Source organism: Merops nubicus, unplaced genomic scaffold (assembly GCF_000691845.1).
Source record: "Merops nubicus isolate BGI_N331 unplaced genomic scaffold, ASM69184v1 scaffold2648, whole genome shotgun sequence".
Classification (NCBI taxonomy): Eukaryota; Metazoa; Chordata; class Aves; order Coraciiformes; family Meropidae; genus Merops; species Merops nubicus.
In genome coordinates, this window is record NW_008626179.1 from 1,603 (window position 1) to 14,658 (window position 13,056).

General features: G+C 40.5%; 1 protein-coding gene across 1 annotated transcript in view; it reads left to right on the forward strand.

Moving 5' to 3' along the window:
* The window catches only part of ARHGAP10 (Rho GTPase activating protein 10), a gene marked incomplete at its 5' end in the record, with an annotated part of 81,107 nt that overhangs the window by 935 nt on the left and 67,116 nt on the right, over positions 1-13,056 (forward strand). The window contains 6 exons of the mRNA XM_008945893.1: positions 1,808-1,909; positions 4,076-4,186; positions 6,121-6,225; positions 9,103-9,232; positions 9,836-9,942; positions 11,190-11,284. Coding sequence (XP_008944141.1) covers positions 1,808-1,909; positions 4,076-4,186; positions 6,121-6,225; positions 9,103-9,232; positions 9,836-9,942; positions 11,190-11,284 — 650 coding nt within the window. The remainder of the gene's footprint in view (positions 1-1,807; positions 1,910-4,075; positions 4,187-6,120; positions 6,226-9,102; positions 9,233-9,835; positions 9,943-11,189; positions 11,285-13,056) is intronic.

Sequence of the window (13,056 nt, forward strand, 5' to 3'; positions counted from 1 at the left end):
ATTATTACCATGCTCTGAATATGATTTCAGTTTTTTCAGTATTTTTGGCATCAGCTGGTTTTGGGGTAAAAAATCCTAATGCTTTCAAACATGATTTTCACTAATTTCCTAGTGAGAATTCTATCCCTGATGTTCCTATCATGACAAGGTACATTCACACACTCTACATCTTTCATTTTTTGCTTGTTTCTGATCTAATTTTATAGTTTTCTTTTTTGGACAGAAGTCTCAGTGACCTTAAATAGCCCAGTCTTCCCTAACTGTGTAACATTTAAATAAAAAACCTCAAAAAATATTTCACTCTTTGAATATTCTTAATGAAATATATATCAAACCTGGAAATATAACACTGCTCAGCTCCAAAAACCAAGTTATGGCATCTGGTGGTGAAATAGAGCTGGAATCCTGTGTAGTTATAAACACAAAGCTTCCCCCCCCTCACTTTCTTCCTGATTTCCCATCAACTAATATGTTATCTCTAATCACACTGGTATCATTTGCATATCTTGGTGTGTCTCAGTTGGTATGGAATATTGTGGCACCTTTTTTAATCAAAGTTCTTAGAGGCATGAGGGAGAAAACCCCAACATTTGTGGTGGAAGGCTTTGCTGAGAAGCAATCCTAAGCAGCTCACACCCCTCTCTGACAGAATGCCATCTTCAGAATCCAGTCAATCAGAGAATAAAAGCATATATTAGTTACATAATACTATTAAAAATGAAAGGTTAAGAGAAGAAAAATTAGCAAGTACATCTGCAGAGTCTAACCAGTGTGTTAGGAATACATTTAAATAAAATCCCAACCTGACAGATGATGGAAAAATATTTTAATTGAAGTGTTATCTTGATGATAAAATCTATTGGGTTTTGAATATGTGATTTAATATTTGATTCTACTCATTTTAGGTTATTTTCAACTGCAGTTAGTTATGCTAAAAATAGTTTCAAATGTGGTTGGATGCTCCATCAGTCCTGATTTCTGTCATAACACACAGAGTTGGGAGACTAGAGCTGAGGAGGTGGAAGGCTTGTTTTACAGCCTCTTCCACTAAATTGGATCCAAGAACTGAGATTTCCTAGAAGCATTTGATGGCTTTTCCTCTTCCAATGCATGGCTTTTGATGGTCAGAGAAATGAATTTCCACCTGCAAGTGGTATTGATATGTGTCTGTCAGAGTTTCTCTTTTGCTAGCATGATTTTATGGAGCCTTTCCTTTGTTTTCAAAAGTTTGTGTGTGTTTTTCTTTATATTTTTCCTTCCCTTTTCTTTTTTCTTCCCCCACGGCCACAACCACAGTCTGGTAGAAGCAGAAATTCAGCACAGTGGTCTCTGTATGGCTCTGAACCCAAAAAATCCTATGGAACATAGAGCTGTATTCACTTAAGTTTTGAACTGTTGGAATTTTCCCCCTGTTGATTATAGGAAGTTCTTTTTTTTCAGTGAAACTGATATTTCCCTTGAAGTTCTCTATTCAAAACCAGGGTGGTGTGCATGATCCCTGAAAATAATGAAAAATGTAATAAATCAAGAAGAGGTGTGTGTTTGGTTTTGGTTTTTTCCCCCTATTTTAACTCAGAAGTGAGCATTCATGTGATAAGCTTCACCCTAATGAAGCTGTGGGATTTCATTTCAAGTTAGCCTTTAAATGAATTCAAGAAATGAATTGGAAACATACTTTTCTATAGTTGTTTTAGCTATAATTTGTTTTTCTTTGTTTCTGATCAAGTATAATTTTAAAAGCAGAACAAAAGAGGCTTTTTCTTGCATTTTTACACATAAATGAATATTACTTTGTTTCTGTGTCTAGGAGGAAAAGAAGAAATTTGATAAAGAGACAGAGAAGAACTACAGTTTGTTAGAAAAGCACTTGAATTTATCAGCCAAGAAGAAAGAGCTACAATTACAAGAGGTATTATTGCCTCCCTTTTTTTATGCAAGCTAAAGGCTTTTGGCTAGGCAAACCAATCATTCTTAGTGGCAAAAGAAAACTCTGTCAGCTGGAAATGTTGGTGAGAAAATCAGTATTTGCTGAAGGTGGCTGTGTAGGACTTGTATTCCTGAAGGAGGTGCTTTTGTCTTTTGTTTTGCTTCAAATTTTTCTCTCTCCTGTTTTGAAGATCCATTTATTTCAAGTAATGCTACAAAAATGTTTGTTGACAATTGATAACTTAAAGATCTCTTTTTGCCTGGTGTTCTTTCTCTTCCTGTGGGTTTGATATCATCATCCTTATTTGTAATAGCTTTTGTTTCTGGAGCAACACCAAGCAGTGCATGAGAAAACACCAGAGAAATCTTGCAGGGACTTGCTGTAGGCACAGAAGGTTGATTTTTTTTCAGAGAAATGTGATTATGTCAGAATTATGAGTGCTTAGTCTATTAATACTGTGTATCCTTAAACAGTCTTTCCTCAAAGAGAACTCTTCTCCTTGCCCTCTACCTCACCACAAATAAACTATGCAATTTTTCATAGGAAATGGTTAATGTAACTGACAAGTTAGGTAGGAACTTCAGAACTGGCATTGTTCTTGAGTTTCACTAGGATGTTACTTTTTCATACTGTATTTGCAATACAGGCCCTCATGTGCATGAAGAAGAGTCTTTTGGGGAGCTGAGTTGTCTCAGTGAAGTTAATGGGCACTGCTGAAGTGTCAGGACCTGTACTTTTATCAAATTGATCAACTGCTAATGAACTTGCTGCAGAAGAAATGAAGAAAGTATTAATTATGTTCTCTTGATGATATTGAGAGCCATATTTCAAAGTCTGAAATGAGACCTAACCTCAATGGAAAAATACAAAATGCCTTCAAGAGGCATTTCAAAGCAGTATCAAATACATTCTGAAGTGCTAAAGAACATGTGAAGACTAGAATGAGCCAATAGATTCATTTTAAATGCCCTCCAAAATGTCATGAACAAAAATCCTCAAATTCTTCAGTCAGGCTCTTTCATTTATACATTGAATTCTGCAGTATAAATGTATCAGCAACATAAAAACAAACCAAAAAAGGGCTTGCAGCATGTTGTCAGTGCTAAATAGATGTATAGATCACTAGAAACTCTGCTGACAACTCGAGCAATTCCTGTGTTTCATGGTTTGTAGGAGACATTGAAGCACCTTGGCTCTTGGAAACTTGTTTTCTTCCTCATGTGCATCCAAATGCTGTATTTTTTTAATGCCATTTGTTGCTGTTCCCCTTTAACCATGGGCAGATTTCCAGCACAGAGCCCCCAAGCAGAAGCACATCCTAAAGCCAAACTGTCTTAAAGCTGATTTGACTTATCCTCTTAAAGCTTAGCAGCCACTCCTCTGCCTGAAGGATGTAGTCTTAGACTTTGAGAGAGTGTGTGAGAGTAAATCTGGTCCTTTCACCTGACCCTTTCTCCATCCCCTTTTGTGTGTGTTATCCCATGGGCAAAGACTGTTACCCACTTACAGGGTCCCTTTGTAGCCATTCTTTTAATGTATCTTAATAAAAGTTTCTGTTTCCCAGTTCTTGAAGTTTTATAGTTTAATCAGGGCACGTGTATCTTAATTATTTAATGAAATAATAGCAAGAAAGTTCAACATTTATATACAGATGAATGAGAGCTGAACTATAACTGTCCACCATCAGTATGGTGTTGGCATTTCAGCAAGGTTGAGGTAAAAAGAAGGTTAATAAAGCTGCATTTGAAAATACTTGTTGCTCTGTAAAAACTTGTCAAGTGTCTTATAAATGAACTTTTCAAATCTGCTTTTTCTTGCCAGGTAGAGGAAGCAGAAGGGTGGGATGGGTACAGTGGCATTCTGCTTACATACAGCAACTGTGTTTGTCTTAGATTCCATAGAAAAGAAGCTGGAAGAGGTGTTATTGGAATGTTTCTGAAAATTTAGCCTTCTGATTCAAGACAACATACATTATCTAGTGAAAAGGAATTTCTGCTGCCATGTAAAGGAGATGAATGAGCTCTGTGGTAAAGGAACAAACTCCAGCCTGGAGAGAAGGACCTGGTTTCTTGCCACTGGCATGTTGTGTCATTTTGAAGCTGCCTGCACAATGTCTTTGAGGCTTTATTCTCTGTTTTGTGTGTGCAGGCAGATAACCAAGTGGAGCAGAACAGAAAACACTTCTACGAGCTGTCCCTGGAGTATGTGTGCAAGCTGCAGGAGATACAGGAGAGGAAGAAGTTTGAGTGTGTGGAACCTGTGAGTAGCAGTGAATTCAGCCTTCCCTGTCCTTCAGAAGGGGTGGGGAAGGGAGGCAGCTGGAGAGCAGCCAAGGGGCTTTGTTTTCTAGGAAACTGCATGAAATTGTGTGACTTACAGAACTTAAAGCAAGTTCCTAGTCTAGATACAGTTAACAGGGCACCTCAAAACTCACCTCAGTCATGACATTTGGTTTGGATCCATTGATGCTGGTTTTCAGAAAGTGTGTGAAGGAATTTAGTTTTCAAGATGAATCACAAAATCATTTGGATGGGAAGGGACCTGGAAGATCATCTCATTGCAACCCCCCTGCTGTGGGCAAGGACATCTCCCACTAGAGCAGGTTGCTCAAAGCCCTGTCCAGCCTGGCCTGGAACACTTTAAGGGATGGAGCATCCACAGCTTTCCTGGGAAACCTGTTCCAGTGTCTCACCACTCTTCTAGTGGGGAGCTTTTTCCTTACATCTGATCTAAATCTCCCCTCTTCCAGTTTGAAGCCATTATCCCTCATCCTATCACTACAAGACCTTGTAAAAAGCCCCTCCCCAGCTTTCTTCTAGGCCCCCTTCAGATACTGGAGGGCTGCCATAAGGTCTCCCCAGAGCTTTCTCTTCTCCAGGCTGAACAATCCCAGCACTCTCAGCCTGTCCTCACAGGAGAGGTGTTCCAGCCCTTCATTCATCTTTGTGGCTCTTCAGCAGGTCCATGTCTTTCTTTGTTGGGGCTCCAGAGCTGGATGGGGGACTCCAGGGAGGGGTCTCATGAGAGCAGAGTAGAGGAGGAGAATCACCTCCCTCAACCAGGTTACACTTACAGGCCTGTTAGTGAAGAAATGCAGTTTAAAATTAATTAAGAAGGTGCTGCTGGCTAAAAAGCTCATTACCAGGTAGTCTGCTATGTTTGATTTCCATTGAATCTGTGCAGAAATCAAGGATTCCACTGAATTTCAGTGAAAATCATACATGAGCTGACCAGACTTCCTTAAATCTCTGAGAAGAGCTTCTGAAATTTTCTGAAATATTTATTAGCTTCGTGGTATAAATGCAACTTTATGAAACAAAAAGAGAATGGACTTCCCTGCCATTCATTCACACTCTGAAGTCTCTGTTTTTGGGCCAAATCTGTCCTTTTATTTCAATGCAGCTATTTTAAAAACATCCCAAATGACCTTGACCAAAGTAATTGGTTGCTATGGAGTTAGAGAGATGTAGATTTTAATATAGTTTATTGCTGTATGAAGAAATTGTTCAAATCTTCAAGTGGGAATTTTGCTTTAAATAGGCTACTAGCCTTGCTGAAGGAATGGGAGAAGGTTGTGAAAAGTGATTGTGTGGGATTTTTTGTTGTTGATGTGTTGGTGTTTGTTTATTTGTCTTAATATTCTAGTTCTTAACCATGTTTTTTTTGTAATCATAGTTTTGGATTGGACTCTTGAAATGAGCATGGTGACTAAAAGACAGAAGGAGCTTTACATGTTGGTGTTTGTTTGTTTGTCTTAATTTTCTAGTTCTTAACTATGTTTTTTTTTTTATTCATAGTTTTGGATTGGATTCTGGAAGTGAGCACGGTGACTAAAAGACAGAAGGAGCTTTACCTCCTCGTGCACAAATATTTATTCTAGACATCCTTTGTATCAGAGCAGCTGTAGGAAAATATTTACCTGGGAAATTTTGGGAGATAGGCAACATACATTGCCTGTGGCCAGATTTAAAGCAGAGATCAGTCATGAAATTCCAGAGACAGGACCACCCAAAGATGCCTACACACAGAGCTGCTCATTTGGATCTAAACAGTTATTAAGAAATTGTGGACATGAGTGGAAATTGGTTTAAAAAATACTAATTTTGTCATCCTTGAGCTTTCCAAAAAAGGCTACAGGGATATCCTGTTAAATGGAGTTTTTCATCCTAACAAGCCTTCTGTTTGTCTTTCAGGTGCTGTCGTTTTTTCAGGGTTTGTTCACTTTCTATCATCAGGGATATGAGCTTGCTAAAGACTTCAACCACTACAAAATGGCCCTGCAGATAAACATACAGAATGTAAGTGGAGATGGATAGCTGTACCTGTGATTTTTGGGGTAAAATCACACACTGGAGTTACTGTTTGTACAGTAGCTGCATTGCCTGTGAAATTTGGGGGTGTGGTGCCATCTCCTGGCTACCCAACCACATCACTGAACAAACCATCGCAGCTTCCAGGGAGTTCTTCCTCCTCCCTAGTGCTCTAAGAAAACCAAACACGAAGAAAAAGGTCTCTACTCCTTTTTTTTTCTTAAAGACATAACACCAGGATTGTCATGAAAGAGTTTAAAAACCAAAGAAGTCTGTTAAAGTGCATAAAACACTGGAGAATTCAGAGGGTGGGTGATGAAATCACAGAATCATAGAATCCTTTAGGTTGGAAGGGACCTCCAAGATCATCAAGTCCAACCCTTGAGCCATTAGGGCTCTGAAGTCCTCTGCTAAAACAGATCAGAATCTGTCAGGGTTGGAAGGGACCACAAGGATCCCCCAGTTCCAACCCCTCTGCCATGAGCAGGGACACCTCCCACTAGATCAGGCTGCCCAGAGCCTCCTCCAGCCTGGCCTTAAAGACTCCCAGGGGTGGGGCCTCAACCACCTCCCTGGGCAATGACAAGGTCCTCAGTGGTCTAGGTGTGTCTGAGATGAAGACTGGGGTGGTGATGCCTGAGGGTCATTGCTAAGAACAGGAAAGAAGAGCTGGGTGTTCTCAGAGTTTATTTTGGCATCTCTGACAGCAGAGGGACTTGAAGTTTCTGTTTGTTTTGAGGGCAGGCACATCCCTCTTGGTTTGGGGTGCAGAACTGTGCAAGGAGACTTGGTGACAAAATGATGAGTTCCTTCAAGGGCAGGATAAATGGATCCACCCCACCTTGGTGTAACCTCACACCAAGTGGCCCAGATCTGCCCAGGGCTGGGAGAGCAGGAAGCAATGGGGCTGGCAGAGCCCCTGCTCAAATCTCTCTGCTTCTTTGTCATTTGCTGAAGATCAAAACTTGCTCAGAGGAGCTTGGAGGTGCCCGAGGCCTGTTGGTGGGGAGCAAAGGATGTGCCTGACTGTGAACAGGCAGTTTGTGACAGTGCATCTCTTCAGCTGACCTCTGAGGGCACCTGGAATTAAGACACAGAAACTACTTCTCAGAGGTTGCAACCTATTTTTAGAGGTGGCTTAACCAGCAGGGAGCATCAAGGAGGTGGAAAGGCAGGAGAGGATTACAGCTGCTGTAATACATGGTGACACAATTCATGTGTCCTGATACCATCCCTTGAATTTTCTTCCTCTATGTTTAAGTCTCAGGTTTCCTCTTGAACTGTTGTTTGGTTTGGGTAGAGGGACTGAGTAGTGTGAACTGAGTAGGAGGAAGGTTCAGGGCAGACTTATTTCTTCTGTGTGCTTAGCTCAACAGAGTGAGGAGCAGCATGGAGCTGCAGTGGATATGATGCAGGATGAGGAAGAAATGAAACCTGAGAAGGAAGCTGTGATATGGTTTTGAAGAGCTGGATTTCAGATCAGGGATGGAAAAGAGCCAGTGAAGTGGTCTGAAGGAGTGATGAGCAATAAGAAAGCAAGGAGTCTCAACAGCTGCATTCTCAGTTGACTGGATGGTTTTACAGTGTGCTCCAGGAGATCCAAAAGAGATCAGCTCAGATTTGATGAATGGATAGAAAGAATGAGCTGGATTTTGGAAAGCTGTGGAGAGGCAAGGCTTCACAGCTGCCTGAGGGGAGGGGAGAATAGAAGGAAGCATGTGAAAAGATCATGAGAGGACAGGACACATTCTCCACTTTGTCAAAGATGAAGGAAACTTCCCAAAGGAGAAATGAACCAGGGCTTGGCTGTGGTACAGAAAGAAATGTTCCTGTGGTTTCAAGAGTTCCATCCATGATTCTTAGGGTGCATTTCACACACTCAGCTTGTGATCACTGAACAGCAAAGTCACAGGTCCTGGCAAGGTCATTTAAAGCATCCAAGCTCAGGGTGAGCAGTGCTTAGTGTAGTCTGTCTCTATACTTCTTTCTCAGTAACCACAGAATATTCTTTTCCTTCCTGACCACTAGTAAGAATCTCCTGAATTAAGCCAGTATCTGTAGTACTGTTGTTCTAAGGAAACTTGAATATTGAGATGCAAAGTAATTTTGCACTCAGTATTTCAACTTCTTTCTGAACAGGCCACCTCATTGTTTCAGAAATCTGTTCTGGCAATCTTTGTGTGCTTTCCACACTTACAACAGCTAATACAACACTTGAATTTTGAAGAATATCAGAAAACTTAAAGAGTAAACATATATGGAAATGGTGCACTGGATGTCCTAAAATGGCCTGAAGAGTTTTCTCATTTTACAAATAATTATTTCTTCCCTTTCCCCCATCCCTCACTTCTTCACAGGCTTGACTTTACTCCCAGATTCTCTGCCTTCTCCCTTCCAGGGGCACAAGGAGCAGGGAGGTGGGGCTTGTGATCAGTTCCTCACACATTATCTCTGCTGCTCCTTCCTCCTGAGGGGAGGAGGACTCACACTCCTCCCCTGCTCCAGCCTGGGCTCCTTTTCCCTCAGGCCCACAGGTTCTGCTGCCTGCATCCAGAGGCCACAGACTCCTTTGGGGGCATCCATCTGCTGGGATGTGTGGTTCTCCACGGGCTGCAGGTGGATCTGCTCCTCTGTGGACCTCCATGGGCTGCCTCACCATGGTCTTCATCACGGGCTGCAGGGGAAGGAATCTCTGCCACAGCATCTGGAGCACCTCCTCCTTCTTCACCTTCACTCCTGCAGCCCCTCTGCTACCAAAACCTTTCCTTGTAAACTCAACACACTGTTGTAACTCTCATCTGCTGGGGAGAGTGAAATCTTTCTCCCACCCTTCTCTACTCATGTTTTTCTGCCATCTCCTTTCAGACACGAAATCGTTTCCAAGGAACAAGGTCAGAGGTAGAGGAACTGATGAACAAGATCAGAAGGAATCCTCAGGAACATAAAAGAGCAAATCACTTCACCATGGAAGGCTACCTCTATGTACAGGAAAAAAGTAAAGGGTTGATTTTGTATTCCTAAAGTGCCTAGGTTGTGCATACAGGCAAATCTTAACCCTACAGGTAGCATGAAGATGCAAAGAATTTCCACTTTATTAAAAAGAGTGATTTGGGTAAATGTTTAAAGTCTCTAACAGTAGTGTTACCTTGGAGGCTAAGTAGCTAGTGTGGAAAATCTTGCTGTGAAGGTGCATGTTGCAAAAATCATATCATGGCCATACTTGGAAAAATTAGTCCTTGTTCTCACTCTAGTAAAAAAGCCAAGTAAGATACAGAGCTCTTAATGCTCAAGGAATGGCCACAAAGCAATAGTAATAAGTAATTTTTTGCTAGTCAATAGTAATTAGATGTGTGCTGTTACAGAAATTTTGTTTGCTTAATCTGATGAGAGATTTTACTTTTATGATATTTAATTGATCATTGTTTAAGTAAAGACTTCTGTAAAATGTTCCACAAGTGGAAGACTCTACAACTTTCTTGGTGGACACGTTTGTCTTACTGTGTTCAGAAATAAGTTTTAAGAGGGGTAGCAGTAAAAAGATAAGAAAAATCATCATTCTGTGAGGTCAATTCACTGGTCTTGGTCATAATTTATGTAGGGCCTGCTCCCTTTGGTTCCAGCTGGGTGAAGCACTATTGCACCTATAGGAAGGAGACAAAGAAGTTCACCATGATCCCATTTGAGCACAGATCAGGAGGGAAAGTTGTGAGTAGTTTTTTATATTTTACTCTTATATTTAATCTGTATCAAGACCAGAGCATGTGTCAGATAAGATGTGTCAAGTACTTTCCCTCTCTACCACCTTGCTTCTTTTTTTCTTCTTTCTTCCTGCAATTCATTCTGCCATTTAAGGACATGAACCTAAAACAACAGATTAATAACATAAAATTTCTGAAAACTTCTCAGTTACTTCCTTTTAGAGGACCAGAGGACATGATAAAGATAATGTGAAGTGTTTAACCATTTAGAATCTGGTTTATTCATGAGGCATCCAGCTTTAGTTGAAGTATAAGCCAGGAAAATAGACTTAGGATTTTCCTTCTTACATGCTCCAGTCAGATTTTCCTTTCAGAGATATAAGTACTAAAAGAGGGACTGGAAAAGAGGATTTTAATAGGAATATAATTTATACTGAATGTAATTTCAGATCTCTTTGATAGCATCTGAAATATTCAAGACCCAAGACTCTATTGGGCTTTAAATGACTTTAATTCCTACTGAAATAGTTGGGAATGCATTAATAGGGGTTAAATGAATTTTGTTCCAGGGGAAAAGGATACCCCAAACTGGAAATTTCCCATACTGAAAATTAGTGGGATTTGTCTTCCTTAATTGTTGCAGTACTTCTGTGAATTTTTTATCCTGATTTACTCTAATTGTAATAAGCCTCTTTAGTTAATGTAGTATGTGTGTAAGCATTCAGCATTCTAAACCACTTACAAAGCCATTTCTGCTGTATTAAATCTCCCATTTTGAAACAAATTACTCCTTCAGTGACAACCTCCTGTGTCTGGCCATGCTGAGTAAGACAAGGAATAATTAAAATGTAAATAATAAAGACCACTTACTTTGTTCTAGTTACATTTATGGGGAAAAAAGACACAAAGTGGCAGAAGCCTTTTACACTCCTCCTGTGCTTATGTTGTAACAGGTGCAAAATCTTTATAGCAAAATATTTATGTTGGTTTAAATTACTGTGGTGTCATGCTGTAAAGTACCTGCTAAACTCTTTAGACTCAATGTTTTTGCATTTATGTCCTGTGAATTACCTTGGAGTTCTTGTGCTGTTGTGCAGAGACCTGACCAGCAATCATCAGTGAATTCTTTTGCAAGTGTCAGTTTTCAGTGTAGATTTTGCCATTATTTGAATGCAAATTTGCCTTGCTTTGAGTAGCTGACTTACTGAAGCTTTCAATGACTGGATGAAGCATATAAAATCTTTCTTTTCACAGGGTGATGAGGAGCTCTTTGTCCTTACATACTGCACCAAAAGGAATACAGATACTATAGACAGGCGATTCTGTTTTGACTTGGAAGCTTCAGACAGGTAAGCTCAAGAAACATGCTAGAAAAGACTTTTTCTAAGTAGTAGTCAACATTACTGTAATATTACTGCTGTGTTTCCTTAATTTTTCAATCCTTGTTGAGACTGCTGATGGGAAATAGTCACTGGAGGAGCAGGGAAACACTGTCGTGGCTCACTGGATTTTACCCCAGTTGTGTGTGGCAGAAGCAAGGAGGATCTAAACTGCAATGTGGACATTGTCTGAGTTCACATGAAAGAAAAACACAGGAAAAGTTAGAGAAACTAGCATGAATTGCTGTTGTCCTTGTGAAGAATCATGGCTTAAACTGCAGCACATATAGCTACAGTGAATGACTGTGGTCACAGTAATAATTCATACAGTCCTGCCCACGTTGTCTCCCAAGCCTGCTTTCCAAAATGACATGTTGCTGAGGTTTTATGCTGGATTCTCAGTTTGAAAATAAGACCCTTGGGATTTTTGTGGCTTTTTGTGGCTGGTGTAATCACACAGTGCATCTTGAATGTTGTTGCCACTGCCTTTTTGAAACACCACCATTCTGTTTTATTTCAAAAGAGGGGGATTGCTTATTTATCTCACTGAAGAGGATCTTCAAATACTATCAGTACTGCTTTTTGTCAGCACTGTAGTCTTCCTTCTTTTATGAAAATAAGAATCCAACTTAATTAGGGTACTGTACATAAATATTCCTGTGGCAATGCCACATTCATTTGGTGCAGATTGTATCTGTGCAGGACAGGATCATTAAATTTATATCAGCATTAAATGCTGGATATAAATTAATGGACTGTTGCTGACTTTTTGCATCTACTCCTCCTGAGCTGTTTTTAACCAATACATCTGCTCCTTACTTACACCAATAAATGACATTCTGATTTATCATGTAGTAGGTCAAGTTTTAGAGGTTTTGGGGTTCTTTTCTCATCAGATTCATAGTGCCCTTCAGTTTAAATGCTGTGTGGCCAATTAGAATCATAGAATCATAGAATCCTTTAGGTTGGAAGGGACCTCCAAGATCATCAAGTCCAACCCTTGAGCCATTAGGGCTCTAAAGTCCTCTGCTAAAACAGATCAGAATCTGTCAGGGTTGGAAGGGACCACAAGGATCACCCAGAATTTTGTCAAGCTGTCCTGTCCTACACTGCCAGTGGTCTGCAGACCTCCAGCTCCCATGGCAGATGATAAGATAGTCATGCACAGCTCAGGGGGCATTTGTGACAAGTTTAAAGCATGGTTTGAACTTGCATTTTTGGTTTGAGGAGGATGTGGCTGGGCTATTCTGTGTCCCAACAGTAGGAAAGGGAGTAAAGTTTTAAACTCCTGGCATCAGCTCCTCTTGGGTCAGTGTGTTGGGCAGTATGAGTAATAGGTTTCAAACTGAGTCTAATAAAGCTTCTAAAAAAGTACTGTGAGAGCTGTCAGTCTGTCCCCCCTCTGTGTGTCACCTCTGCTCAGTGGGGTAGCTGGGGTTTGAACAGAGATGGATGGAGAACAGTGTTTCCTTGATCCTGCAAAACATTCTTTCATTCTCTTCTCTGGTCAAAGTGGGAAAAATCTAATCCATCTTTCTGTCCAGATAGAATAGACACAACTGGTCCACTGTGACCTTGATATCAGACGTTTTTCTTTTAATAATATATGTGTGTGGCCCTGAGATGTTCCCATGGAGATCAGTCCTGTGCTGCAGGCCATTAGCTTGTTTCCTTGGTATCAGCTCAGGCCATGCTTATCCCTCAGCCTGTCCAAGTTCAAAAAAAGAGACAGGCTTGACAGC